The sequence below is a fragment of the Agelaius tricolor genome, unplaced genomic scaffold (assembly GCF_023055355.1).
Source record: "Agelaius tricolor isolate 1412-34295 unplaced genomic scaffold, bAgeTri1.0.p SCAF_1, whole genome shotgun sequence".
Classification (NCBI taxonomy): domain Eukaryota; kingdom Metazoa; phylum Chordata; class Aves; order Passeriformes; family Icteridae; genus Agelaius; species Agelaius tricolor.
Window position 1 is genome coordinate 79,275,915 of NW_027269261.1, and position 26,238 is coordinate 79,302,152.

The 26,238-nt window shown below is 41.9% G+C and overlaps 1 protein-coding gene across 4 annotated transcripts in view; it reads right to left on the minus strand.

Moving 5' to 3' along the window:
• Positions 1 to 22,410: 22,410 nt before the first annotated feature.
• LPIN1 (lipin 1) overlaps positions 22,411 to 26,238 on the minus strand; it is a 49,156-nt gene continuing 45,328 nt past the window's right edge. For all 4 annotated transcript variants that reach the window (XM_071440677.1, XM_071440686.1, XM_071440667.1 and 1 more), the window contains one exon: positions 22,411 to 25,976. In XM_071440677.1, coding sequence (XP_071296778.1) covers positions 25,817 to 25,976 — 160 coding nt within the window. In that variant the 3' untranslated portion in view covers positions 22,411 to 25,816. The remainder of the gene's footprint in view (positions 25,977 to 26,238) is intronic.

Below are 26,238 nucleotides of genomic sequence, written 5' to 3' on the forward strand. Positions count from 1 at the left end.
TTATTAAAAAATATAAATTCAGAAATATAGGAAGTCTGAGCAATCTGTCTGGTCTACATTCTAAAGACACACTGCCCTCACCTCCAGGTTATATACATAAACTTCCTCAAGCTACCGCCCTTAGGAACCCCAGGTACGCCCCTTAGGCAAGCTGGAAAACACTAAACTGTTGGTCTTTCCCTAGGTACCTAGAAAACTTAGTCAGAGAAGTCATAGTTGGTGCTGATTATGGGCCCTGTGATTTTCATTCTTGGCCTTTAAAACTCGTTAAGAAATCCTTCCACAGCACGTGTGGCCTTTTTTGGATTTCAGCCCTTGTTTTGCCATTAATGCAGCATGTCCCAGCTGCTACTGGAGCTGTAGAAGGATGTCACTCCTGGCTTTTCTGCCTTCTCAGCATCCCTTTCAAAGGAAAGAAAATTTTCAGCAAAAAATTTCTTAACTTGAGGGTCATGCAAAGGTCACCTTTTAATCCAGTAGAGGATTAAAGTAAAATGCATGCTGATGATGGGGCAAATTAACTAAGCTACTAAGGATCAAAGGTAACATTTAAGATGCCACTGTCCACTTTATCTGTGGGCAGGTAAAGCTGAATTCACCCAGTACTGGAATTCTTGGATTTTAATGTCACATTTGAACTTTCCATTTCCATTCAGAAGAAGCTTAATTAGATGGTAACCTGAGATGGGTGGGCACAGCATCTTTTTACAAGGATAATTTTCAGTGAAAACTGTAGCCTGCTTTCAAGCTCGCTTTTCTTTAAATTCTCCATTTGTTCTAACTGAGAGTGTTAATAAGCCAATATGGCACAAACAACAGGTCGAGAGATATTGCCATTAACTAATCAAAAGAAAAATTGCCTTTCCAAAAGATTATATTTAGCTCCTTTTTTTGGGGAAGGGAAAGGAAGCTCAGCATCAACTGAACTGTTTCAGGTCAGACCAGTCACTATGGCAACAAATTTTTCTGATATTAGAAAGTATCACTCGGGAAGTGTGGTTGGGATAATAGCATCATGGATCATTTTCATATACCCACTTTAGAATCACGCCTTAAAGGAACTACATCCTTTTCTTTTGAAAAGAACTGCAACATAATGTGCAAGATACAGGTATGCAAATAAGTGTGTCAAAGAAAACAGGTGATCTCAGTCAAATATAGGTCCCAAAAGTTTGGGCTGCAGAAACCCAGATTTATCTACCCAGTGACCTGATTGACATTAGCTGTCCTTGCCCCTCTTTTACCAGCTGACTACAGTATAACAGCATTTTTCTCTTATTTAGTTATAATTAGATGCACTGATGCAGTTTTTCTAAACATCAGAATACTACCTAGAATAGTGGCTACACTTGAATTGTTTTATTTCTTGTCACATTAGATTTAGCTGTATTTAAAATATGCTAGTTTTGCTTTTAGGAGGAAGGATAAATATGTAATCTAACTACAATTAAGGATTTTCAGTGTGTAATGTCATTCTTTTCACTCTTTTCCTCTCTGGAGGTAGGCACAGAGCTTCTGAAAGTGCTTGAAAATAGCTGCTTAGTGATATGGTGGATTCTTAAATTAAGTCTTTTGGAGGTTTTTCTCTGATTACATGAGAAGTGGTGGATTCAGTATTCAATATTAGGGATGAAATGTAAAAGGCAGAAGGTCAGACACATCTATAAACTGCAATAAAAATATTGAAGATTCTTCCTCGTCATCTAAACAGCACCAAAATCTATGACTGGACCAAGGGGCCACTTACCTCAACATCCATGATTCCATCAAAACATTGCACTTCAGAATAAAGTGATGTACACATTATCTAAATATGTATCTTACATTTTTTATCCAGAAGAATAAAGAAAAGTTTTCACTGGATATCATATTGTGAGGAAGGGTGAACCAAATTCTGAATTCTCTTTCATTCATGTAAGCCCTGGGCTGCCAAGTGAAACTTCTCAGGATTTACAAGAAGGTAAAATGAACTGAGGATACAGCCCAATACATTGCATGAGGTAATGCTCACCCAAGGAGCTGGTTGGAGAGTTTCCCTATGGCCCAGGGAAGAACTGTTCAGACTGTGCAGGAACCACCTGGTGAAGCCTCTGTTCCACGTGAGGTCAGACTAGACAATGGAGTCTCTGAAGCTATTAAATGAAAAAAAATGTTACAATTAGTCAAGCTGCTTTTCCTCTGCTCTGGCCCACCAGATTATGACCAACTAATATTTCCAGGCATAGCTATTCCAGCTTTTGTTTAGTTGTTGTTTAGTGCAACACTGCCACGAAATAAAGGCACGGGAAGTGTCAACTTTTCAGCTTCATTTTTTCATAAGCTACCTGCTGCAGCTGAAATCCTGAAATCCTTAGTCGATTCTGGCTTAGCTTAAGTTCAAATCAAGTTAGATGTTTGGAAGATTAAGTAATTTCAAGGACTGGATGCAGTGGGTGTTGTTAGACCCGTAGCATGCAGTTGTAGTGGAGACATGTAAATGTCAGCTGCAACAGAATTAGGTCACCCATGTGCACAGAGTGTAACCTCCTAAAATGAAAATTTAATGCATCAATGTTTTGTAGAGGATTGAACTATTATAATTATATAAGTGTAAAAAGGATACATGTCATATATTTTTACCTGGATTCTGATTTCCTTATATGTTTGCTCTTTGTGATCATAAGCCATGTCCAATGTGTGCTGCAAGACCTGAGACCTATCTGTAGGATCACAAAGCATACAAAAATAAAGATGGTCTACACAGTAAAAATACATCTTAATGATCCTACACAATGACTAAGCTATCCTGAAAATAAGTATTCTTAGTCATATTGTTTGATGTAATTTTTCAACTTCCTTCTGTGAATGGAAAATTAGAAATTGTTAAATCTGTCTATCTTAAATGTATTGTTGTATTATGCTGAAACCAAACAAAATGTATATTATACAAGATACACACATTTTGGTTATAGAATTTGATCTTTGTTATCACAAAAAGTGTTGGAAAATGGGATTTATGGAACTGAAGTTTTGATGCATGTAATCTAAGTTTTTTTATTGTGCTTGATACAATGATTGGAGTAAAGATATTTGCACTGAAGATAATCTTCTCAAAGACATTTCAGTGCTTATTTTCCAGACAAGATATAAAGTAAGAATGCTTTCTTCCACTTTTTACTCTCTCATATATCTACCAGCCTGTACTATTTTGAATTAGTAGTAGAAACGAAGAGGAAGAAACTTTCAGTTATTCTGAGAAAAAAATAGAAAACAGCAGTCATAAAACTATGAAAAGTCTAAGAATATGAAAAAAAATGCACTATTTCATGTTTAAATGTATTACAGTTAACCTCTACTGTCATTTTTGAGGCCTAGGTATGTGAGTAAGATTTGCTGAGTAAGACTGAAATGGCAACATCTCTTACGATTATCAAAATCGGGGATGGCTGATACAAATTTTTCGACCAGGTCAAATAAAACCTTCCAATATGACTGTCATATAAATGAATGTATCATTTACAGATGACTCAGAGGGTTTTAGCATTTGTATGGAAATGACTTTGAGCATTGCATCCTTTGCTGTGTGACAAAAGGCAGCACTTTGGTGCCCATATAGAGCCATTTTGCAATTTTTTAGGTGCCATAGAATGCCTGAGATGTCCTGGTTGGAGGAAAAGCTGGAGGCCAGCCAAGATAGTCTAGGGCATCTACCATGGCACTAGGCATCTCATTTCAGTCAGCAGAACTGAGCCTGAGGCACCCAGATTCACAGTGCTAGTAGAGATCTGCTCCATACACTCACCAGAGTCTGGAGGATGACTCAACGTGTCTGACTGCCCAGAGATTGTGGCTAAGCAGCCAAGTGATGAGCTGGGTGCCATTGACTAGATCTCCAGTGACTGTGACAGCCTAGATACCTAGTTAATGTATAAATGGAGTCCTAAACTCAAATGAATTAGCAGCCGTAGAGCTCAATGAAGCAGCCCACAACACTTAGTGTTGTTTCAGATCACTCATGGCATCTAACTGCTTGTCGTGGAAGGCAAAGGTCTATTCTACATTCTATCTTACACCTGCCATCAGATGGGTGCTCCAGATACATTTGGGTGCACCAGCTGGCACTAAAAGCATAAATTCAGGCAGGTGTCCTAAGTCCATAACTCTTTCCATAATGCCTTCAGAACTGCCGATGTGTGGGAGATTGCAAAGGCTACAGCCCTAAAGACTAAGCTCACTTAGAGAAACACTGGGTGGAGCTGGGCAATTAATTAGCCAACTGCTCATCCAGTCTGGGTGTTGGGAAAAACTCAGCTCATCAGAACCTTTAGCCAATGGCAATCAACACCCTTCCTGTCTCATCATCCATCATCACATTAATTACACGGTGTTTTAAATCTTTCTTGTCCATGACTGCATTGACAAAATAGATTATCAGGGGCAACCAACCTCAGAGTGCCCAGAAGAGGGTCAAATTATAACTGGGAGGAGGTGCTTCAAAATTGTCAAGGGCAATCAGAATTAATGCTTGAGAGGAAATAAAACCAAGCAGATGAAATCCAGGATACTGAGACTTCCCTGAGGGATGACGAAAACACTTTAGAATAATGGCCCAATTATTTAATTCTGAATTTCAGTGAAAATCCTATAAAAGTACTTAAAACACCTCTATTAGCACTAAATGAGCTCATCTTGATTAATGTTATTAAAACAATTGCCAAAGGGTTTAGTAATGATTAAGTCTTTTATCTCAGGTAATAAATTCTTAACATTCTAGCAACATTAGAATAAAGCAAAAAAAAAAAAAACCTGTATTTTAATTTTAATTTTTCTAATTTATTATACTCCTCCTTTGTCCCTAAGTCAGACCCAAAAACACCTGCACATTTCTACCCTCATCTTTGTAAATTTGGCATGGGAAAATTATGTAATAATTTTACCATTATTATTATGTAATAATTTCAGTTGGGTACTGAGGTACCTGTTCTTCCCACTGGGTTTGGGGACTGTTCAAGGCACCAAATTAGAAGATTAAGCTCCTTTATTGACTCTTCACAGTTAACAGCATGGGATGGGTTCAATCAAAGAGTCTAACCCGCTGCCTGACTACATCTGTCTCTTTGTACCCTTCTACCTCAGACATCTTCATCAAATACCTATATTTATGTGGATGAATCCTAGTCTCAAGCCCTGCATAGGCACACCATTAGAGTAAGAATCCAAGCCCAGATGAAGCCATTAAAAAGACCCCTGTTGACTTCAATAGTGGATTTGCTTGGATTTACTCTACTGCTAATTGAGAATCATGTTTGATAGCTTTCACATCCATCCTGTAGTGTCCTGGCCTTTCCATCCCAGGGCCTCAGAGAACAAAACTGAAACCAAGTGTGGGTTTTACCTATGACAAACACATGAAGAAGTCAGGACATAGGAGTCCCACACCACCCAAGAGCAAGACATAGCACATGTGCAGAATGTTTATCCTTGCCCATCTGCATCCTCTCAGCGAGAGAAGCTGAGGAAACAACTTCCAAGCTGCTTTCCTGTGCCAGTTCTGGTTATGGACCATAGCAGAGAAAGTCTTACTGTCTTTCCAAGGCATCTGTGCTGCCACTGCAGATCACGACAGCCAGGGAACCTCCAGGTGCACTGTCTGTGGTAGGGGAGATTTCAGTCCCAAATAAGTGCTCAGAACATTGGTATGGAGGTGGCTTTTGCAAAAGCCAAAATACACAGGAAGTTTTTATTTGCATGGGTCAAACACCAGCAGGCAGAACAAACCACCTACTTTGAAGAACTCCAGAAGTTCTAACCCTTTCTCCTCATACACGTGTGGGCATGTAATCCTTCCTTCCCTCATCCCAGTGATGAGTGCATTTGGGTGTCACCCTACAGATGCTGATAACAATTTTGCTGTCATTCAAATGGTGTAGTGTGCACATCAAAGTACCTTGAGAAGACCCTTAGAGTCCTTACTTTTCTCAAGTTCCTGACATATCAGGAGGCATTTTCCTTCAATCAGGGGTGAGAGCAAACAGTGACTCATGAGTACTCAAGCCCTGTTGCACTGAGAATGACAGCAGACTACTTTTGCTTATCTTCTCTGCTACAGGCTCCTCTGGCTGCATCAGGGCACACTGAGGTTTGCTCTTGGACAGATGGAAAAGGCAGATTTGGCAGGCTTTCTTCTCATGTGCAGTCAGATGAGCTGTAGTCCTTATCTCTGAGTAATTATACAAATATCTCTGTGAGAGGTCTGGAAGACAGGTGCAGACAGCACCATTGCCCTTCTTACAGCTTTTTGTACACTTGGCATCATACACATATACATTTGCACAGGAAGTTTCACCTGAATATAAGGAAGAACAACTTTACTGTGCACTTACTGTGCACAGATTGAGATTGCCCAGAGAGACTGTGGAGTGTCCCTCACTGCAGATATTTTTGACCCTTTTGGATACATTTCTGTGCCATGTGCTCTGGGATAACTCTGCTAGACCAAGCAGGTTGGACCAGATGACCCACTGTGGTCCCTTCCAACCGTATCCATTCTGTCACTCTGTAATCTCCCCCTCAGAGGATCTGGGTGTATAGTTCCTGTTGGCAAGGAGACTTGAGAATCTCCCATCCTTGGGAAGATACAATAGAGAGAGCTATAGCCAACCCATGAAAAGCAGACACAGTGGACTTACAGCCACCAGCTGAAAACCCAGCACTCTACATGAGCATGTACAGCCTCTGGTGAAGCTGGGCTGCTCCAGCTGGTTATGTCATGTCTGCATGGACCTCTGCCACACCTCTGGAACACGCTGCAGATGTGGTTTCACACCATAAAGTGCTTCCAGCCCTTTATCCAAAGCCCTGCAGACATCAGTACTTCCTTGTGTTTTTCACAAGTGGCACACAGGGCAGACCCCATGGCTTGATAGAGCAATGCAGGGATAAGGGTCTGGCTAGCAACGCCTTTTAGTGACACCAAGAAATGCTGAAGAGGAAAGAAAAAGCTGATTTCAATCCTGTTATGTTTCTTGGCCAACCTGCTTCCTCTTGTTATTGTCAGGTTGCTAGAGATGCTGACAGAGCTCACTGGATCTGAAGTGACCCTTGCCCAGAGGATTTGGTGATATTTGTATGCCTGTATATGGAACAATTCTTGATCTGCACAAAGGGAAGTGATAAAGAAACCTGATCCCATAAATGCAGACCTGGGAAATAATAGCCAAGGGATTTCATGAAACAAAAATCAACCCAAACAAGTTCTGATTTCTTTTTCTGACTGAAGTATTTTTTTTAATTACTCATAGGTTTTGCAAAACCTCTGCTTCTCTATTTCCTGATATTTCTTCAACAACTTGAAAGTTCTGATGAATGCGTATGAAACATCCTCAGGATTCTTTTCCTTTCATCCCACATTTTGCACTATGCAGCCATTACATTTTGCAATTTGATTGTCTTCACCAAAGCTTTTGCAAAATGTCCTTATTTGTTGCTGCTGAAAAATCCCCTTGAAGTTTTGATTAGTTTCTCCCTACATGCCAATGAACTTGCAGCAACATGTGCTTTTTGTGCCATTTTCTGGAAAATATAATATCCTGCCCTTGTCCTTGTTCACAAACTTTGACTCCCAAGAATTCATTTGGTCCGTGTTTGGTTTTTTTTGTTGTTGTTGTTGTTGTTGTTGTGTTTTTCTTTTTTGTTTTTTAATCTCTGGCTCTATTTAGTTTTTTATTGAAGTCCAGACACTTTTCCTCACCCAGAACTAACTTTCCATCTCGGCCCCATCTAGTTGCTCCTGCTAAAGGATGTTTTTCTTATTTCCAAATGAAGGTTCCCAGTTCTACAGGTGAACCCTGTACAGCCCAGAGGAATCTGCCCAGCCTGCCAGTTCAGTAGAGCAAGGACACAAGGACAGATCACCATCATCTACACCAGAGAATGGCCACAGCAGTGCCAGGACCACTTCTGAACGTGGCCTGCCAGCATCCTCCAACCACTTCCTAGGCACAGCCAAGGCATTAGACCAGGGACTGTTTACTGGCCAGGCTGGATGCAGGCACCCTGTTTTGGAGGCCAGGGAGAGAGTTTAAGAGTACAGACATTGCCAGATGACTCCAGAGACAATGAGTCCTCAACAGATGTACTCTTGGAGAACCAGTGGTGCCTTCTCAGAACCTGCTGCATTCATTCAAACAAGAGCAGGGGTACTGGAGGCTGTTAAATGTCCACACCACTGAATGCATCCTCATCCATCAGGAGAATGTGTGCCCACATGAGCCTGTGAACAGGCCTGTGAGCACCATTTGCAGGTGTTCCTCATTCAATTTCCCTTTGGCATTTCAGACCCCTCCTCCCATCCAGACACTCCCCATGCCAACAAAATCCCCCTCAGTGGGGTTGGCTGAACTGTGCCAAGTGACTACTGCTACTCAAGTGCTGGTCAATTCCCATTGAGAAGTAATGCTGAATTTAGCTGTAGGTGTTTTTCCCCAATTAAAACTAGCAGGTCTGTGTGTTTTCTGTATGGGGGAAGGGGGTGTGAAAAAATAGAGGAGCCCCATTCAATTGCACAAGCTTCATGAGCAATTAGTAACTCAGAGTGGAAAGAAATCATGAACCAAATCATAGGAAATGGCAACAGAGCTACAAAGATGACATCATAGTTTATTGGAATTATTTAAACATCTTAGACATATGTGCAAAGCTCAATGGAGAACTCCAATACTATGTGCCAGTTAAAATTAGCTTTTCATTCAGGATCAAGTCAAATATCCTTCTGACTTCACACTGGAGTGCTATACACATCTTTTTATACATGGCATCTAAATAAAGCCTCTGTCACAATTAGCTGCGCTGAAACAACCTTGGATATCACATGATGATGCATATGCTTTAGCTGATGTGCATCCGGAGAGAAAGCTAACCAGAACCACAGGATATTTCAGCCCTCAGGGGGAGGGAAGTGAGCAACTCTGCTGTGGAAAGTGGCTGGAAGTCATCCAGCTTCTCCAGGGCAGTCAGTCATGAATATCCTGCTTTGGCCACAGAGGGGTTGTGGAGGAAGCAGGCTCACAACAATTGGGAAAGGTTTGTAACCACAGGAGTCAAATGAATGAAGCCAAGAGACTGCCAAGTGATGCAATTCATGGGGAAAAGGAAAAAAAAAAAAAGAAAAAAGAGGGAAGAAAAAAATACCCAAACCCTCCTCAGCTCCTACACAGGAGCATTCATCATTCACTGTGACCTTCCAGGAATGTGCTGACAGACACAAAGCGTTCTGTGTGACATTGTGCCAGTGAACTGGAATGACTGTGCTCGCAGCATTGTTCCTAACAGCAGGGCACCATCTTCTGGAGGCTGCACAGGCTGTCCCGCCACTCCCGCGGCACTGCGGGCCGGGCTCAGGGGGGAATGATGCACCATCCCATTGAAAGCAATTCAGGACCTAAAAAAAACCCAAAACAGTGTCCCGAGCTCATATTAAAACCAGCCGCTGCCTCAATTAGGCACAGGCGCCTGAGTGCCTGAGAGGGATGTTGGAAGCGGGGGTGGTGCTGTCTAGGATGGGATGGAGCTGGGGGGGAACGTCCCAAAAACGTTGTGTTGTCAGAGCTGGCAGGCAGACACCTTTGTGCTGTTTGTCAGCACAGCACAGCCACCGATGGACAGACAGAAAAGACAAAGTGTTATCATGGAACCATAGGAAGGTTTGTTTTGGAAGGGACCTACAAAACCATCTAGTTAGCTGCCAAAATCACTCTGGCAGCAGAAGTGGAACAAGGTGAGATGTGGTTGGAGTATCAGAGGCTTTTCCTGCAGCTGTGACTCTACTGGGGACCTCACTGCCCCGGGTACTGCCAGTGGGGCTGCAGTAACACGGTGCTCACCAGTGCAGCTTCTGCTTCCTCAGCAGCTGCACATGTGGCCTTGGAGGTTTAGAGGTCATATCAAGCCATGCTTAGTGCAGACCACAGTGTCACATTCCTCTGGAATAGCTCCAGGGTCCTGTTCCCTTCCTTGTAAGTGAGGTAAACCTTATTCCCCAGTAATGAGCCAGGCAATAAGTTGCTGGTTTGGTTACACCTCCTGCCTTATCTCTCAGACCCTCCTTGCAGAGTCCATTTTCTACCCAGTCTGGATGCTAACTCTGTACAAAGTAGCTTTGCTTGAGTACAAGTAGAGTCAATTTTACTCTCCCTTGTGCAATGCTGTTGTCCAAACTGTTAGACTAATTTAATTTAAAAAATAAAAATATCGGCTTCATTTTACACCTGCAAATCTCTCAGGTCCCAAAACTCATCATGTCTGACATACATACCTTGCTGGTCTGCTCTTATTAAAACAGACATCACATATTTTAGCTGAAGGACAAGTACCACGAACAGAAGGTTCTGGGCATCTGGGTATCTCTAGGAGCACAAGCTGCTCACCCTCAGCTGAAGGGTAGCTGGGCAGCCAGAAGGTTTCACAAACCCTCCTCTCTCTTATGTTTCCTGCAACCATTCCAGCACATCCCATCATGAGAAGGGAGGGAGAGAAGGGGGAATAATGCAGGGACATGTGGCATTAGGCTGCCCTTGGCATTGTTGTGTCTGCCTCATTGAGGACTTCAAGTGCCAGGCTGGTAATTCAGACGATGCAGAACAGGAGGAAAGAAAAAAAAAAATCACTCGTGATCCTTGGGACAGAAGAAAAAAGCCGAAAACATGCATGGTATGACTCTTGGGACTCTCCTGTACAGGGTCAGGAGCTGAACTTTGATGTGGGTCCCTTCCAGCTCAGGATATTCTGTGATTCTATAATTGTGTGCTGCCACTATAGACAGTGCAGCCTCAGCTGCATAACAGGCCTGGCTGGTCAGACCTTGTACCTGAGAGGATCTGGCACAGTCAGGAAGAGTGGAGCCTACCCAACAAGAGGAACTGATGAGGGCAGCAAGGTCCTGGAGATCCTGGCCACAGCTGGGGTTGCACACTGGGAGATTCCCATGTGACTTGCTGGATTTCAATATAACAGACTGGAGTAGGGTCATCTGAATGAGGAGAAATAAAACAAACTGTTACCAAAAAAGGCCCAAGAAGCTCTCTCCAGTGTGTCCTCCACAAAGGCAGTGAGTCACCTGGCTGAAAGTGGGGAGAGAACTTGCTCAAATTATAAGAAAACAGAGACTGGAAAGGCAATGAGCCAGTGCAGGAATAAGTGTAGGATTACAGGCCAGGGTCAGAGAAGTAGGATGTGGAAAAGCATTTGGAGGAAATCATAGTTGCTACAACCTATAAAAATAAAATAGAAGATGCCAAGAAGCACTTACTCTTCTGTCCTTGCCTGGAGCTAAATTCTCAGGACCAGGTAATGAAAAGTCAGTCAGGCAGAGATAAAGGATTTGCAGCACCTCTGTGCAGCACTGTCACTGTAAGTCTGGGTGCTCAGGGATGCCCAGTATGCTTTAGACATGCATTTGGGTTTCTCACTTCATGACCAAACATGCTGCTTCATTTCTCACAGTCCAGCTGTAGCTCTCAGTCTCCCACTGCTGCCATGGGCTGCAGTCACAAGGTTGTTCCCATGCCCCTCACTAGTTTGCTTCTTGGCATCCACTTCTGGGAACAGCCATCCATGTGCCCTGTGTGTCTGGGAGCATGTGATCCTGGGCAAGTCCCGTAGACCATGCATGCCACAGATCAGATGTGCTGGGAAAAGTTCCCAGGGACTTCCTCAGTAATTGCCCAGTGGTCTCTGAGAGTGTTTATTGGAAAATGGGGAGACAGAGCAAACCTGTAGGGAAGCATAAAAAGATAAGATCTAATCTAAGCTGTGGGTAAGAGCCTGGCTGAACAGAGTAAAAGCTTACAGTTACAATTCCTTTAAGAGATTCACTTCCTTCTATTCTATGCCTGATGCAATAGCTGGTTTTTATGAGATGATCAGCCAGAGTTCTCCAGTTACCTGAGGGAAGGCTTCACCTCCCAGTGAGCAATGAAATGATAAGACCACCTGGTCTCAGATGCCATAATTTAACTGGTGGTAATTTGCACCAGTGGATATCAAAGACACATCTGACTTGGTATCTGAAAAGGCAATGTGAATGAAAGTAATATGTGCCCACTATATAACTGTGGGTTATGTGGATTTCTGGAAGCACAGCCCCAGAAAGTCTATGAAATAGTGTTGTCATCCTGTGTGTGATGTTCATTCCTGGGTATCCCAAGCCTGTTGTGCTTACTATGTAATGATGACTAATTCCTCCCAGTAATAAGACCACAAAGTTGTGTCCAGCTTTGCAAAAAAAAAGGCTAAATTTCCTCAACCACTTCACTGATTTATGCTGAAGATCTAGAGAACTGACACAACGCTCTTTAAGAACAAGTTTACGGTTATCACAATTTATCAGAAAAGCAGGGCTACCACACTGTGGTAAGGAAATGAACACAATGTTTTCTCTATCATAAACTCAAAGCATATTGTATTCAATAATTGCCAATTTCTTTCTTCTAATTCCACACATATTGGGACATGGAAAATTTGGCGTGGGAAGGCTTTTAAGGAGGAAATTGCATCTTAAATTTTTTAATATATTTCCATAACTTCTAAGCTTTTCAAGAGCTCCTGATGAATTAGAGGATCTCAGTCCTGAGAGCTGAATTTAAACGACCATAAAAGGACTTAAATTTCAGATGATGGGTGCTCAGCCATTCTGAAATTCAGGCGTTATTACAATGTTTCCAGTTAAGCACCCAAAGTCATTAGTCACTTCTGAAAACCTTGGCATAGAGTAAAAGAAAAAATCTCCAACTGAGCTAACATCCTTCATGTACAGACTCATAAAACAAAAACTAGAAAAAATGTCCTAAAGCCCATGAGTGAGTCAATCTCATTCATTTTGACTGTGGTAAGCTGTAAATTATTTTTATTTAATAACAGCTAATAGCTGGCTTTTATACAGCTGCTTGCTTCTATTTTGTTAAATTTTTTAATCAGTGGGCTATAAATGTATTATAATCTTGAAATGCAGCATCATGGAGCCATTAGCGCAAGAACTTAGTCAGTGTAGACAGACCATCATAGCAAAAGAATCCAGCTAAACAAAATATACACCAAAGTATTTGCTCCTTAGAAGACAATAGAAAATTTTAAACAGGCAAAAATTCCGATGCCCTTCTCACATATTATTCTTGAGAACACATTTTTCAGTCAGATCAAAAGACAGTTGTGTTAATATTTCTTTCTCTGGTTTCTTTTGGCTACTCCTACCAATGAGGCTTTATCACAGACCCCAGTTTCAAGTTTTCTATCCTCTCTTGCAGACCAGAAAGGCAGGAGGTACACCAGGATTGCACAGAGCCTCCCAGGAATGCTTGCAGAGCACTTGTTTAGGCATTAGCCCAAAGGTGTACCTGGAACAGCCCCCTGGCTCCTAAGCCCCAGCAACTGACTCAACAGACAAGAAGCCAAAATCATCCTCAGCACTGCCTGGAGCATTTAAATATCCCAAAGTGTTTCTTGGGGCACCAGCAGTTTGACTGCAGGAGCTCATTCAGGATGCAACAGCTTCACATCCCTGCTGGCCAGACTTTTTCTACCATGGAGCAACCACTGCCAGCCCAGTTATCACCTGCCTGCAGGACCTGACCAAGCAGAAGAGCTGCTTGGCAGGTGGGCCTTGCTCTGTCAAACATGCAAGTTTCAGCCTTGCACCATCAGAACAGTGCTGGGCAGTGACAAAAGAAGCCAAAGAGGTGGAGGTTGCCCAAGCATCCACATTTCATCCAGCACAACAGGTCTGTGCCAGACCCATCACCCTGCAGCTTAGATAAGACTGAAGCCAAACCTAAGCTGGATTGGGCTCCACTTCTCTTAGCAGAATATTTTTGCTCTCTGTGGCCAAATTTTCTGAATGCTCTTGCACAGGGTTGAAAGACAGTGTGAAGCCAGGCTGGAGCTGCAAAGGAAACCAGTCATCTGACTCCTATATGAGGGCCTTACAAAGGTCACTTTATGTGTGTTGTTGCAAAGTGATGCTATGCCATATCTCTGCACAAACCCAGTGCATCATTGTTCAGCTAAGACCGGTTGTTGGACAGGCTGAGGGTTGATTTAGGTGGGGCAGCCCCATCAGTTTCCAAGGGGTTAGTAAAGTCCTTGTGAAATCCTTGCAGTCAGCCTTGGGGCCACGAGCAGCTGTTTGGCTCCTGTCACAACCCCACAGCACAGGCTCCTGACAACAGAGATGGGCATATGGGAGGGATCAGGTCAACACATCCCCATCTCATGTCCTTCTGAAATAGAAACAGGTCCTGAGACTTGCATGAAAAACAGGCAGCTCATAAGGAAGGTAAAGATAAAATACAGAGGAAGAGAGTGGAATTTGAAATGCTAAAGAGATGGATGCATCTCTTTAAAGAGAACAGAGAAATACATAATAGGCACCTAGCCACACAAAACACTCAAAGAAAGTGTCCTGGATAGATTCAGCCAATACATTCTTCTGGATATTTTGCTTTCTAGCCCAATCTTAGAAACCTGTGGTTGTGTGTTAATTTTATACATTCATTTAACAGTCAAACCAAGCCTCTGTCTCATTTTCACCTAGTTTTAGAAGTTAGCATTTTATTTGGTTTGCAAATAAGATTTCCTTTTAAAGTAAAATTATTGTCAAGTCAACTACTGACAGATTGTCATGTAAAAAATTATAAAGCATTTTAAAGAGTTAAGGACTAAAATATGTATTTGTAGTGCACAACATTAAAATAAGTATTACTTTTTTATTCCTAAATGCAAAATATTAAATAGTCACATACAAAAAAATGTTTCACCAAAGAAAGGAACACAAAAATTACTACTCTGCTCCTGAAAATAGGCAGGTCTTATGTGACTTATGTGCTTACACCTCTTGAATTTAATAAGTCTTTGCTTACCCATATGGAAGGTCGTGCATGAGGTTATTACTCATACATACCAATTACTTTCACAGGTAAATCAGTAGGAAGCTACTTTGACCAGACATCTGAAATTTTCCATAATTTTTAAAGTACGAATTTCCATCAAAGCATTATTTTCAGGAATGGTTATTGCTGTTATCTGCACTATTGCCCACCAAATGCTCTCTTTGAAGGCGACGTTTAGAAATTTTCACTAGCCAAAATTCTACCTCCCTGTTTGTCACAAGGACATTTTGGAAATGTTATCCCTAGGTCAACACTCATCTCGTTGCATTTTAATGAACAGTGTGAGCCCTCCTGATTTGCATAATAGCCGATGGTTTCAAATCCTGCCGGAGCTAACACCTTATTATCCCCTTTCATGAGAGTGCCTGGGTACCAGTGACCTGCACACCTCACTGTTGCCATTATTCAGGGGATGGCATAAGTGCTCAAAGCTTCTGAAAATCAGCCTGCATTAAATAGGTAGCTAAAAATACATAGGCCTAGGCTGCTTACAAGCCAGAGCCCTTTAGCCTCCCACCCTGCCTGTGTGCTGCTGTCTCCAGCTATTTCATTTTCTCCTCAGCAATAGGGGTTTGGAAGTGCTCTGATACAGAATGCATCACTGTCACTTAGCAACCTTTGCTATGGTGCCTAAATGAAGTGTTTTATCAAGGAATTCATGTAAGTTTAGCATTTATAACCAAATCAGAGGGGTTTTCCCTCTGTACCTCTGATAATTAAAGTATAATAATTAAAGTTTAAAATAAACCTGTGAGGGCTTTGTCTCTGTGACAGAAATAGAAATTAGGAAAAACTGATCTAAAGTTCTGCTGTGAGTTACCGAGATTGCATTTACCTGGATTTTAACCTTTTGCTTGCTTGTTGTGAGAGGACATTGCTGAGTCGGGATGCCTCCTGGGAATAATTGCCTTGGACATTGCCTCTTGCCAGAGCCTCCATCAAGTCTTAACTACACTTGAAGTTTAGTACAGTAAGAACAGCTTTAGTGGGAGATTGCTTCCTGATATTTATGTAACTTTTAAGTTGGATGAATTTTAACATTATGGTTTATTCTCCCTTTTAATATAAATAATAGTATTCTCAAGTATACATGAGAAAATTTGGAGCAGTACAACCACATGAGAAACTCCTTCAGGTTTAACAACATACACTTGGACTATGCAACAATAATTTTTGCATATACCAAGCCACTGACTATTTGAAACTACAGGCCAGTAGCCCTGGCAGCTGAAAATGGCTCATCTGCTGAGCAGATTGTGGGTGACAGTCATCTCTTTGCACCTCTTGGCACTCCACCAGCAATCAGCCCACCCTTGGCTGCCTGTCCCTTGGCTGCTGGACAGCTCAGGGTGGGGAGGGACACCGAGGCAGGGATGCAGGTGGGTGGAGATACCTTGTAGCAGGCAGCAGGGAGGGCCTGGAGGGCCTCAGGGGACCACGGATCCTGGATACACAAACCAGGACTTCAGTGCTCAGCTTCCTCAGCAAGGGTCACGCTGCAGCTGAGACTGAAAGCCAGGAGCTGGCAAACCCCAAAGCTGTGAGGGCACCACTCCTGCTCTGCCCTCCTCAGAGGAGGGGTCCCCACGCCGGGCTGGGAACTGCCCGGAGCAGGAGACACAGGTGTGTCAGGCTCCGGGAGTGATTTTTTCCCACAAGACAGCCCTGAAGAAGGAAATGAGAAGCGGCCTCTTTTGTGGCTGAGATTCACTCTGGAGGGCTGCTTCTTGCCTGCCGCTCCTATGTTGCAACACAGGAAATTTGCTTCTGCTAACACCTGGTGTTGTTTCAAACAGCCAGATGGTCCTAACCTCAGTCTCCGGTAATTGATGGCCTACTTGTCTAACCCTGTAACTATCTCTCGTTTTAGACACAGATGCTGCATCTCTCTAAATACTGTTCCACATTAAAACATCCTACCTTCCTGTTTCACGTATCAATCAATGCAGTAATTCTTACAGAAACCAGCAGTGGCCTGTATAAACCAGGAGACAGTGGGTGTAAGCAAGGAGAGATAAAATTATGCAGGCTTAAATTACAAACTGGATGTGCGGTTTGAAGGATTTAGACTCGCATTGCAAAATTAGCTGGGACATAACCAGCAAGCAAACAGACATCAGGCAGTGACCCCAAGAGCAAATGTTAGCTCACACAAGCCAGGATGCCCTGGTATGTACTGCTCTCTGTTACAGGGACTAATGCTAATTTGCTTCTCTGCACCAGCCTAATCCACTGCTCATTTCCAGCAAATCCAAATAGCCTTATACTGCAATACCTTTTTTTTTCAGGGTTTTTCTGGTAGATGGTTCTCTTCTTCTAGTTGAGCTCTACTTGTAGGTGGTCTGTTACCACATGATGATGATGAGGCATCCTACAGGCTACCACCCTATCAGAAGGCATTAGTCTTAAAGAGTTTGAAGGCCAGAAGCTTTTACTTGACAAATTAGGATCTGCCCCGAGCTACCTGCTTCCTCTCAATCCTTGTTCTAGGCAAACTGAAGGCTGACACCTGGGACCCTGACAACAGACTCAGGAAACAAAAGCTGATGTTACTGGGGCTACCAAGATGTTCTGTTTCCTGACATTAAATGGAGACAGTATTCTTCCATCTCTCTTGCTCAGCAAGGATAAAACTTGACTGTCAGGTGTTTAGAAGCTGAGCCACTGCTGGTGGCTCAAATACCTTTCTTGCACGGTCCTTCAGTTTCACATAGCAACCTCTCTAGGCATTAAAGCCTTTCTTTTAGGGCATGCCTGGGACAGAGGAACTGCCATCGTCCCCTCCTTCTGCATGGAGACATAAGGCACAAAGCACAGTGAAGGATTCACTCAGTCAACACAAGATTTCTGTGCCAGGGCATAGACTGGATCCAGTTCCTTACTTGCCTCCAGGTTTTTGCATTTGTATTTGTCTCTCCCTTTTTGGCAGCTGGTTTTGATCCTGCAATTTCTTTACACATGGTATGTTACCATTCAGGTTCTCATCTGAATGCAGTTATCCCATGCTCTCAAGTTCCCTGATGGACACCAGGAATGTCACTTTTAAGGTCTGCCCACAATTATATGATGATTACTGTAAGAATAAAGAGGTCAAGTATAGAATTGGGATGGCCATAGTGAAATTGAGCTTACAGTTTCATAAGACTTAGAAGCATAAGGTTCTTCTTCCCTCTGAGACCATGTAACCCCTTAATGTAGAACAAAATCCCAGGAGTACAGAGAGGGGTTGGGGGTGGAGAATCAGAAGGAACAAACAGGGAAAGTGGCTTTTTTGTTTAGGCAGTAAAAAAACCCAGTAGATCAGACCAGCCACCCTTAAAACCACAGCGCTCGTTTACAAGAATTTACTAGGTCAAAATAAATGGAAGTGATCCCATGCCAATGATGTGCAGAAATGCAGTGCAGAGCAAGAGAAGAAATGAGCTTTGCAGAGAAGTGCAATACCTGTGGAGGCTCTCAGGTTGTGCATGAGAAAGCTAAGTGTGTGTGAACAGCTGAACTGCTCCCTAAGTCACTGTAACTCCAAACAATCTGTTACTGACACAAAACAATGTTTCCAAAAACCACCCCACCCCGTCATACTTCGAGAAATAGAAATGTGTTCATTTCCATTCAAACAATTTACACAATATCTGGATGTCTACAAGAAAGGTGTAGGATAATATGGAGCCTTCCTCTTTCTTTCCTCTCAGTACACTCCCAATAAAGCTGCTTCACTCTCTGAGCCTCACATTTTTGCTCCCAGCTGTTGTCTCTGCCAGCTTGAACTTGACAATTGAGAGGAGTAACTGGAAGGTCACATTTTAAGCATGATCAGTTGAATTTCTGCTTTCCCAATGTACTTATTTGCCCAGGGGTTTTTTGGGTTTTTTTTGTTTGTTTTTTGGGGGGTTTTTTGTTTTTTGTTTTTTGTTTTTTTCTAAGCACTTCGTTTTCCACACTTCATCTCTAAGAAGCCTTTGCTAACAAAGGTTTTAGATTTTTCTGGCCTTGCTGCAGAACTGCAGCTTCTCTAACACATTAATATTGCACAGGCTCCCAGCAGACAGAGGCTCAAAGCAGTTCAGGACCAGAGTGCCTCCTCTTGAGACTGAAATGAGCTCCAGATGAACTGAAGCACCTCCTGAAGCCATAGGAAGAGCTCAGCTCATCTCAAAGCCTCTGGAAAGAGAGTTCCCAATATCTGATTGCCAGTCAGCTGGGACATGCATGGGGAAAGGAACCACTGCCAGGCCCAAGCCCTGTACCTGGCTCTTCCCAGGTACAGCACAGGCATGTCAGTGAAGCATCAGGGCATGAGTCCCAGCCCCGGCACACAGTTGCCTGTGACCTCAGCCAGGGCCCCCAGCATTGACCCAGGCAAGGTGTGGGCACAGTGTGAGGGTCAGCAGAGGTCAGCAGAGGCCAGCAGTCCCCTGTGTGCAGGCAGGCAGCTGGACAGCGGCCAAGCGAGCCCGTTGGTGCGGGCGCCTAGAAGGATCCCTACCCTTTACTGGGCAGCAATTTATCTGCAGAGACAGCCACGAGCTTGAAATATAAATAGTTGTATCTAGCAATGGGGAATGGAAACTGTCCTGGTCATTGGTTTTGATGTATTTATGGCTGGTTTTAACGTAAATCTGAGTTTTCACTGCCAACGGTCTAAGCCTGCTGAGCATTCTCTCCTTCCGCCACCATATTTTGGCAAAAGTCAAAAACAAATGCATTTACATCTCCTACCTCCTTGCCTCCAGTATTTTGAAGGGATGAAATGGATTGTGAATTGGATGGAAATCTGTAGCACTCCCTATTCAGACTTCAGACTGCAATCATAGCTGTGCATATCTGAGCAGCCATCCAGATGCTAATGGAGCTGATCCTGTGTCAGTAAGATTAGAGAAAGGCCTCCATTGTTTAATTTTTAAATATTTATTGCCTATAAATCGAAGGGCCAACACATACTGAGATAACAGGGGAAATATCTTTTCTTGCCTGTGTTAACAGTAATGTTATAAGATAAAGCTGTTATTTTAAAACTTGACTTATTTTCACTTTTCACTAGTGTTTTTAACTGTCGTGAAAAGAAGGATGTTTATACAATTTTGCAAAGAAACATGAACTGTTCTACTCCATTTACATTTCTTTGTTCCAAAATGTATTCCTCTTGTTGAGATTCCAGCAGACAAGGAAAGCAGACACAGCGGTTACTTTCCAATGTGAAACTTAAAACCACAATCTCCTGCTCAGAAAACACAGAATGAGTCACAGGAAGGGGCCACTTGCTTGCAAAACTCATTAAAAGCAAGGCAAGGCAAAATGGATTTCCTGTATCAATAAATAGATTGCTGGCAGTAGGCAGAACACCTGACAGTGCTGGAGGCTAAAAACCGGTCCAAGGGTAACAATTAGTAAAGTCAGATCAATTCTTCAGCCCAGAAACTCTATCTCTCCAGTACACAGTTTTCTTGGAATTAGTTGGCTTAATCCAGCAAAGTGTTTAAGAATATGCATAAGTTTCAGCTCAGGGAGGGATGAGTTAAACACTTGCTAAAATAGGCTGAAAAATGATGATGTCTGTATTTATTCACAAGCAAGCTATATTAAGAGGATGCATGCATGGTACCACTGAGGTGCAGATAGTGCAGGTGAAAGCTTTGTTTCCCAAGTTCATGAAAAAATAATAAAGAAGTCCTAGTCCTTACATAAGCTTAAAATTTAGCTGTAATTGCAACTTTGTTTTGCTGTTAGCAGTACTCCTTGGACACTTGAGCATAGAATTCCTTTTGTTCAATATTATTCTCTTCTGTCTGGCAAATGAAGCCAAAAGGGCCTTCTGATGTCTTCTGTGCAGCACAGACACACGGGATCTCAGGCTGTGCTCGCAGGGGGCACAACACAGAGCCCAGTGCCTGACCCAGCACCACCCAGGGTCAGCACAGGGGTAGGAACAAGAAGGTGCTTTTTGGCCACTTGTTCTGGTTTTGTTCCCTTTCTCTAGTTCCCCTTAAAAAAGAAAAAAACTTAATTCTCATTTTACTTTTATTTTTCTCTCTCATTTCCCAATGGCTGTAAAGGTCTCGATGAAGGTCTCTTCCCACAGCATCCAACAGCTGTAATTCCTCAGCACTGTCTCTTGGCTCCCATTTACAAGTAGCCCTTTGATTGCCTATTTCCAAAATGCTACTGAACACAATGAGGGACTGTATTTTACTGCAAGCACAAGAGTGAGACTACCTGAGGTCATGGCACAGTGAGTATATTCCCTTCACCAGTGTACTTTGCTGGAGTTTTATGAAAAGAAAGAAAAAAAATAAACATAAAACAAAGAAAACTAAGAACAACCCTCAGACTTCACCTTTTCATGCATTCATAAAGGAGCTGCAAGTTACATTAGTGATATTTTTAGGCACTATCTCTTAGCATCAACCATCTTCTGACTCTGGCAATGAACTATCCTAAGGTACTTGATGGCACATGCAATGCATATTGAATTAAGGCTATTTATAAGGATGAAAATGTAGCATTCAGGAAATATTCCCTACCTTTCCCATGGCATCAAAAGATGCCCCCCCCTCCCCCCCACCACTTTATGTTCTTTGCTCCTAAGGAGCTTCCTCCCCCAGACTACTGTGTCTTCAGTGTCAATGGGGTCTTCCAGGAGCAATGAGAGCGTCCTTATAAAGTTTGGTTTGCTGATGCAAAAGCACCATTTCACTGACTTTTAATTAAAAGGGTACCTTCATTTCAAAGTCTGTCTCCAGAGCTCCAGGGTAAATGTTTATACAAGGCAGAGACATATAGAAGATAGAGAAGACTGAAGAAGCAGTGACTGCAGGCTGCCCAAATACAGCTGCTCTTGTATTTTTAACAGAGAACTTGAGATGCCGCAGAGCCTTATCAACCCCAAACATCTTTGTTTCCATACCAGCACTCACAGGCCTGGCAGTATCACTGTACTGCAGTGAGGCTGCTCAGCAAACCTGGCAGGGGAGCAAAAGGCACCACTGTGTTCTCAGGGACAGGAGGAAAAAAGGTTATTGGCTTTTCCCCAGCAGGATGGCCTGTGTCAAAGAGAAGCCCACAAAACAGGCTATCTGGTCTCACTGCCATGGATGGATGACAGCATCCCCATTCAAAACAGATGGACAGCTTTTGCTTAGGTCACACTAGGAATTAGACAAAAGGAAGATTCAAAAATTCTGGGCTGGGGTAGGATTCCTGACTGCTCTGATTTGCTCCAGTTCCCGTCTGGTTGCTCTTGGCTCCAAGGTGCTGTTCCTATGTCCCAAAACAGCCAGGGCCCAGATCCTGGTCCCATCTCCCTCAGTAAACTCTTACAGATTTAAAAGGCTCTGGGTAAAACACTGCAGCTGAACAGCAAAAATAATATAAGTGACACTGGATAGCCCCAGTAAGAAACAGGCAGTGGAGACTGGAGATACAAAAGCCATGCTTTACACATTCAGCAGTTCTGCAAAAGCACTCTGCCATTATCAAAGAACACAGAAAAATAGGAAAGTCAGGAAAAAATTTATTTTTGCCTTTATTACAATATATATTTCTACTCTTTGCATTCAGCAGATCAAAATGAAGTGTTAAAACTATTTTCATCACTGCAGTAGCACATACATATACAGAGTAAACACTGTATATAAATAGGTTTTCAAATAATAACAAACCATATCTACAAATAGAAAATATCCAATACCTCTTTCTCCTCCTTCCCCAAATTACAGCAGTAACATTTTATGTTCAGCATAACTAATGTCACAAGTACAACATTTCTTTCCCTCCCATGACCCAGTTAGAGTGGTGTGGTCATCAGCATCAAGAAAATAAACATTAGTCCCTCTTTACTGCTGCATATTCTAGTTTCTGTGTATTGTGTGAATAGAATATACCGTGATTTAATGTGTCTGCATACTTATGTTAACATATTCTTTCTGTAACAAAAACCAGCATTACACTGCAAGCAAGGTTGATTTTTTTTCTTTCACAGAAAGAATAGCATTTTTTAATATATTTTTCTGCTACATGAATTAACAAAGCAGTTTAAATATTATGCTAAAATTATTCAGCTACCAAATCAAAATGTCTTATACGTTCTGGAAAGTATTGTGATGCTTCTAGCAGGTCAAACCCCTGATTTTCATGTAAGTGTCTTTTTTGTCAGTAAATTTGATAAAAGTTACAGCAACACACATTCCTGACAGTGTTCAGCTATATTTCAGTTTCACATACAAAGGGGGATGCAGCAACTCAGAAGCGAAGCTCTGAACGTCACAGAATCACAGAAAAGTTGGTCAGAAGGGACCCCTGGAGGTCATGAAGTCCAACTTCAGCCTTAAAGCAGATGGATACCAACACTAGATCAAGTCAACCATAACCCTGTTGAACCAAATCTTGAAAAACTCTGGGACAGATTCTGCAGCACCTCAGGGTTACCTGTACCAGCACTGCACTGTGGCCACAATCTGACAATTAAAACAGTTCCTTATTCACATTATCATTTGGTTTTAAATACTAAAGGCAAGAAACAACCCTGGATTGCCCATTTATTAAGTTGTAAATAAATATATCACAGGCTTTAATTGTGGAGAATTTTCAGGGACCATCTTTTCTGGTGGGAGTTGCTGTGTGTACCGTCTAGGGAAAATATATTTTAACTACTGTTAAGGATAAAAACCACAAAACTGACAGCCTCTCACTGAAGAGAACAGTTAGTTTTATTTTATATATTTTATATAATAAATGGCTTGAAATAGGCCTTTACCAAAACAGAATTTAAATAGGATGCAGCTAGTACATCTGTCAATTTATTCAATCATTAATGACAAGTATTAATAGGTAATTAAAGGAAAGTGTGGCTATATTTAGAGATGCAACAATCTCAGTTTGGCAATCTGCAATCCCCACTGATTGTCTTTCAGAAAATCCACCCCATATTTCTTACACCTTGAAGTAAAAAGATATTTGCATTTTCTTTAAACTTTCAAGAGAACACAATCAGTTCTGGGTTGTCAAACACTTGTCAAACACACATTTCTTCCTCTTTGTGTCTAATCCTGATATGTCCAAAGCAGATATTTACCTTTCCTGAAGTAGCAACGTTCATGTGAAAGGAAGACTTAGGGAGGGCTCTCCACTGAACACTGCAGCTATGTAAAGCATTGCACTTGTTCTCATTACTATTGAAGGCACAGAGAAATCATAAATCGGCCCACTTAGAACCCAGATAAAGTCTTCAGTAGTTAAACTTAGAAAAACCCTACCAGAGAGTTCCCATCCTATCTACACTGCTATCACTCTTGACATGCAAAACCAGAATTTGTTGTTACAAAAGAAATGCGATACAGAGCAGCCATTTCCAAATTTCTGGGTGATAAACAACCATAATCACATCTTAAAATTTCTTCTGGACCACTCTGCCTTCCTGTTAATAAACTCTTAAGTGAAAACACTACAAAGCAGCTGCAAAACACTTACCATAGCCTCAGATCACAAGCTGGCAGAGACCACAGCTTGTGAACCACCAGTGTAGTCATACTGAAATACAATGTACATAGAAGCCCATGATGCCATTTTCAGCATTTCAGAGAACAATTAGACTTTTCAGTATATTCCAAAAGGAAAAAAAAAATTCTTTCCTATCTACAACATATTTGAAATCATTTGGCATGTGGGCACTTGGAGTCCATATTTTAAGTACCACATTGTGTAAAGGCAGACCATTTGGAAAATGTTATCAACTGATCCACAGTATTGCTTTTAGTGCACACAGTTCAGTCTTAAGGCTGTCAAAAGCAATATCTACAGCTTGTGTCTGGATAAATATGGAAAAAAAAGGAGAAAAAGGAGATTTCATTATCTTAAAGGAGAGTAAATTGCACTAAAAGTATCCATTCTTTGTGATACAAAACAAAGCAAAAAAAAATCCATACAGTAAAAACCTGAGATGCGTCATTCGCCAGCATCAGAATTCACATTTTAACCAAAGTAATATTTCAAACAAAACTATTCCATTTGGATAAAATCCTTACTATTTTTGGCTCAGTAAAAAAATCTTCAACCTCAGCACACTGCGTGTAGGAAAGATGTGTTTACTGAAAATCACCCACTTCAGTAAGGTGGGCACTATCCACAGTGGCCTGTATCTTCCACTAGAACACATACAGATCCAAAAAGCTACTCCCAAAGTATGATAGTTCTCAAACTGAGAAAGACTGGAAGAATCTGGCCATCCTATTTCATTTACTTTCTATTTAGAATACATATAATTTATTTCCTCAGAAGTGTCCCATGTCAAAACAGGCTGGAATCAATCAAACAAAGCTCAATTGGTTTTGACAGCTACACTGATTTACATCTGCTGAGGACCTCGACCAGTAATTAACTCTTAAACAAACAGTTGTTGGTCAAGCAAGGGAAGATAGGAGGAATCATTTGCTCCTTCAGAGAGAAGGATTTTGATATATAGATTGTAATCCCTGTCTGTGTCACCAGATAATGTCAGGAATGGTGAGCACCTTCAGCTCCCTTACTGGCAAGGGGTTCTGACAGGATGGAAGATGGCTTCAGTGATGCAGAACAGATGTGGAATCACTCTACAACCTTATGGCATATTTACCTGCAACCTCAACATCACTGCACTTTTAATTGACCTTATATAATGAAAGTGCATGGCAAAATTTGAGGACCTGGGAGAGGACCTAGAAAAGCAACTCCTATTCCTAACAAGACTCCTCTTGTCTGGAAACCTAAGTATGAAAAAGCATTCCTAAGTTTGCTCACAACAGAAGAATACAATGCTCACAACTTCACAGATTCCAACTGAACTGTCAACAGCAAAAGCCAAGTGATGTCCTTTCAACACAAGCCAACCCAGTCTTTAAGGTGAGACCAACAATTTGGAGACGTGGTTAAGATGAGGCTGGATGTACATCCTGAGTTTCAAATGGTGGCAGAGGTTCTCTCCAGTAGGTGAACTGGCTGTAGGTGTCAGAACAAGGGAAGTCTGAAGAATGACTTCTTTTCAGCAAAGGGAAAATGTGATCTACCACTTCACAGAGTCTGACATAGCTGGAAAATAAAAAAAAAAATAGAATGCTGAACCATTTCAGATAATCTTTATTTTGAACTTTTTAAACGTCCCAATCACTAAGGCGTGACTACATTTACAAACAGACAAAATGGACAAGTGACCCTCCTCAAAGGAATAAAACTAAATTGAATTTTGGTGCCCAGCTTCCAGAAAGGATTCACAGTTAGGATAAGAAATTCATTCTAATCCATTCATTCTAACACATGATACTTACCTGGTAAGAAACAGATGCCATTTTAC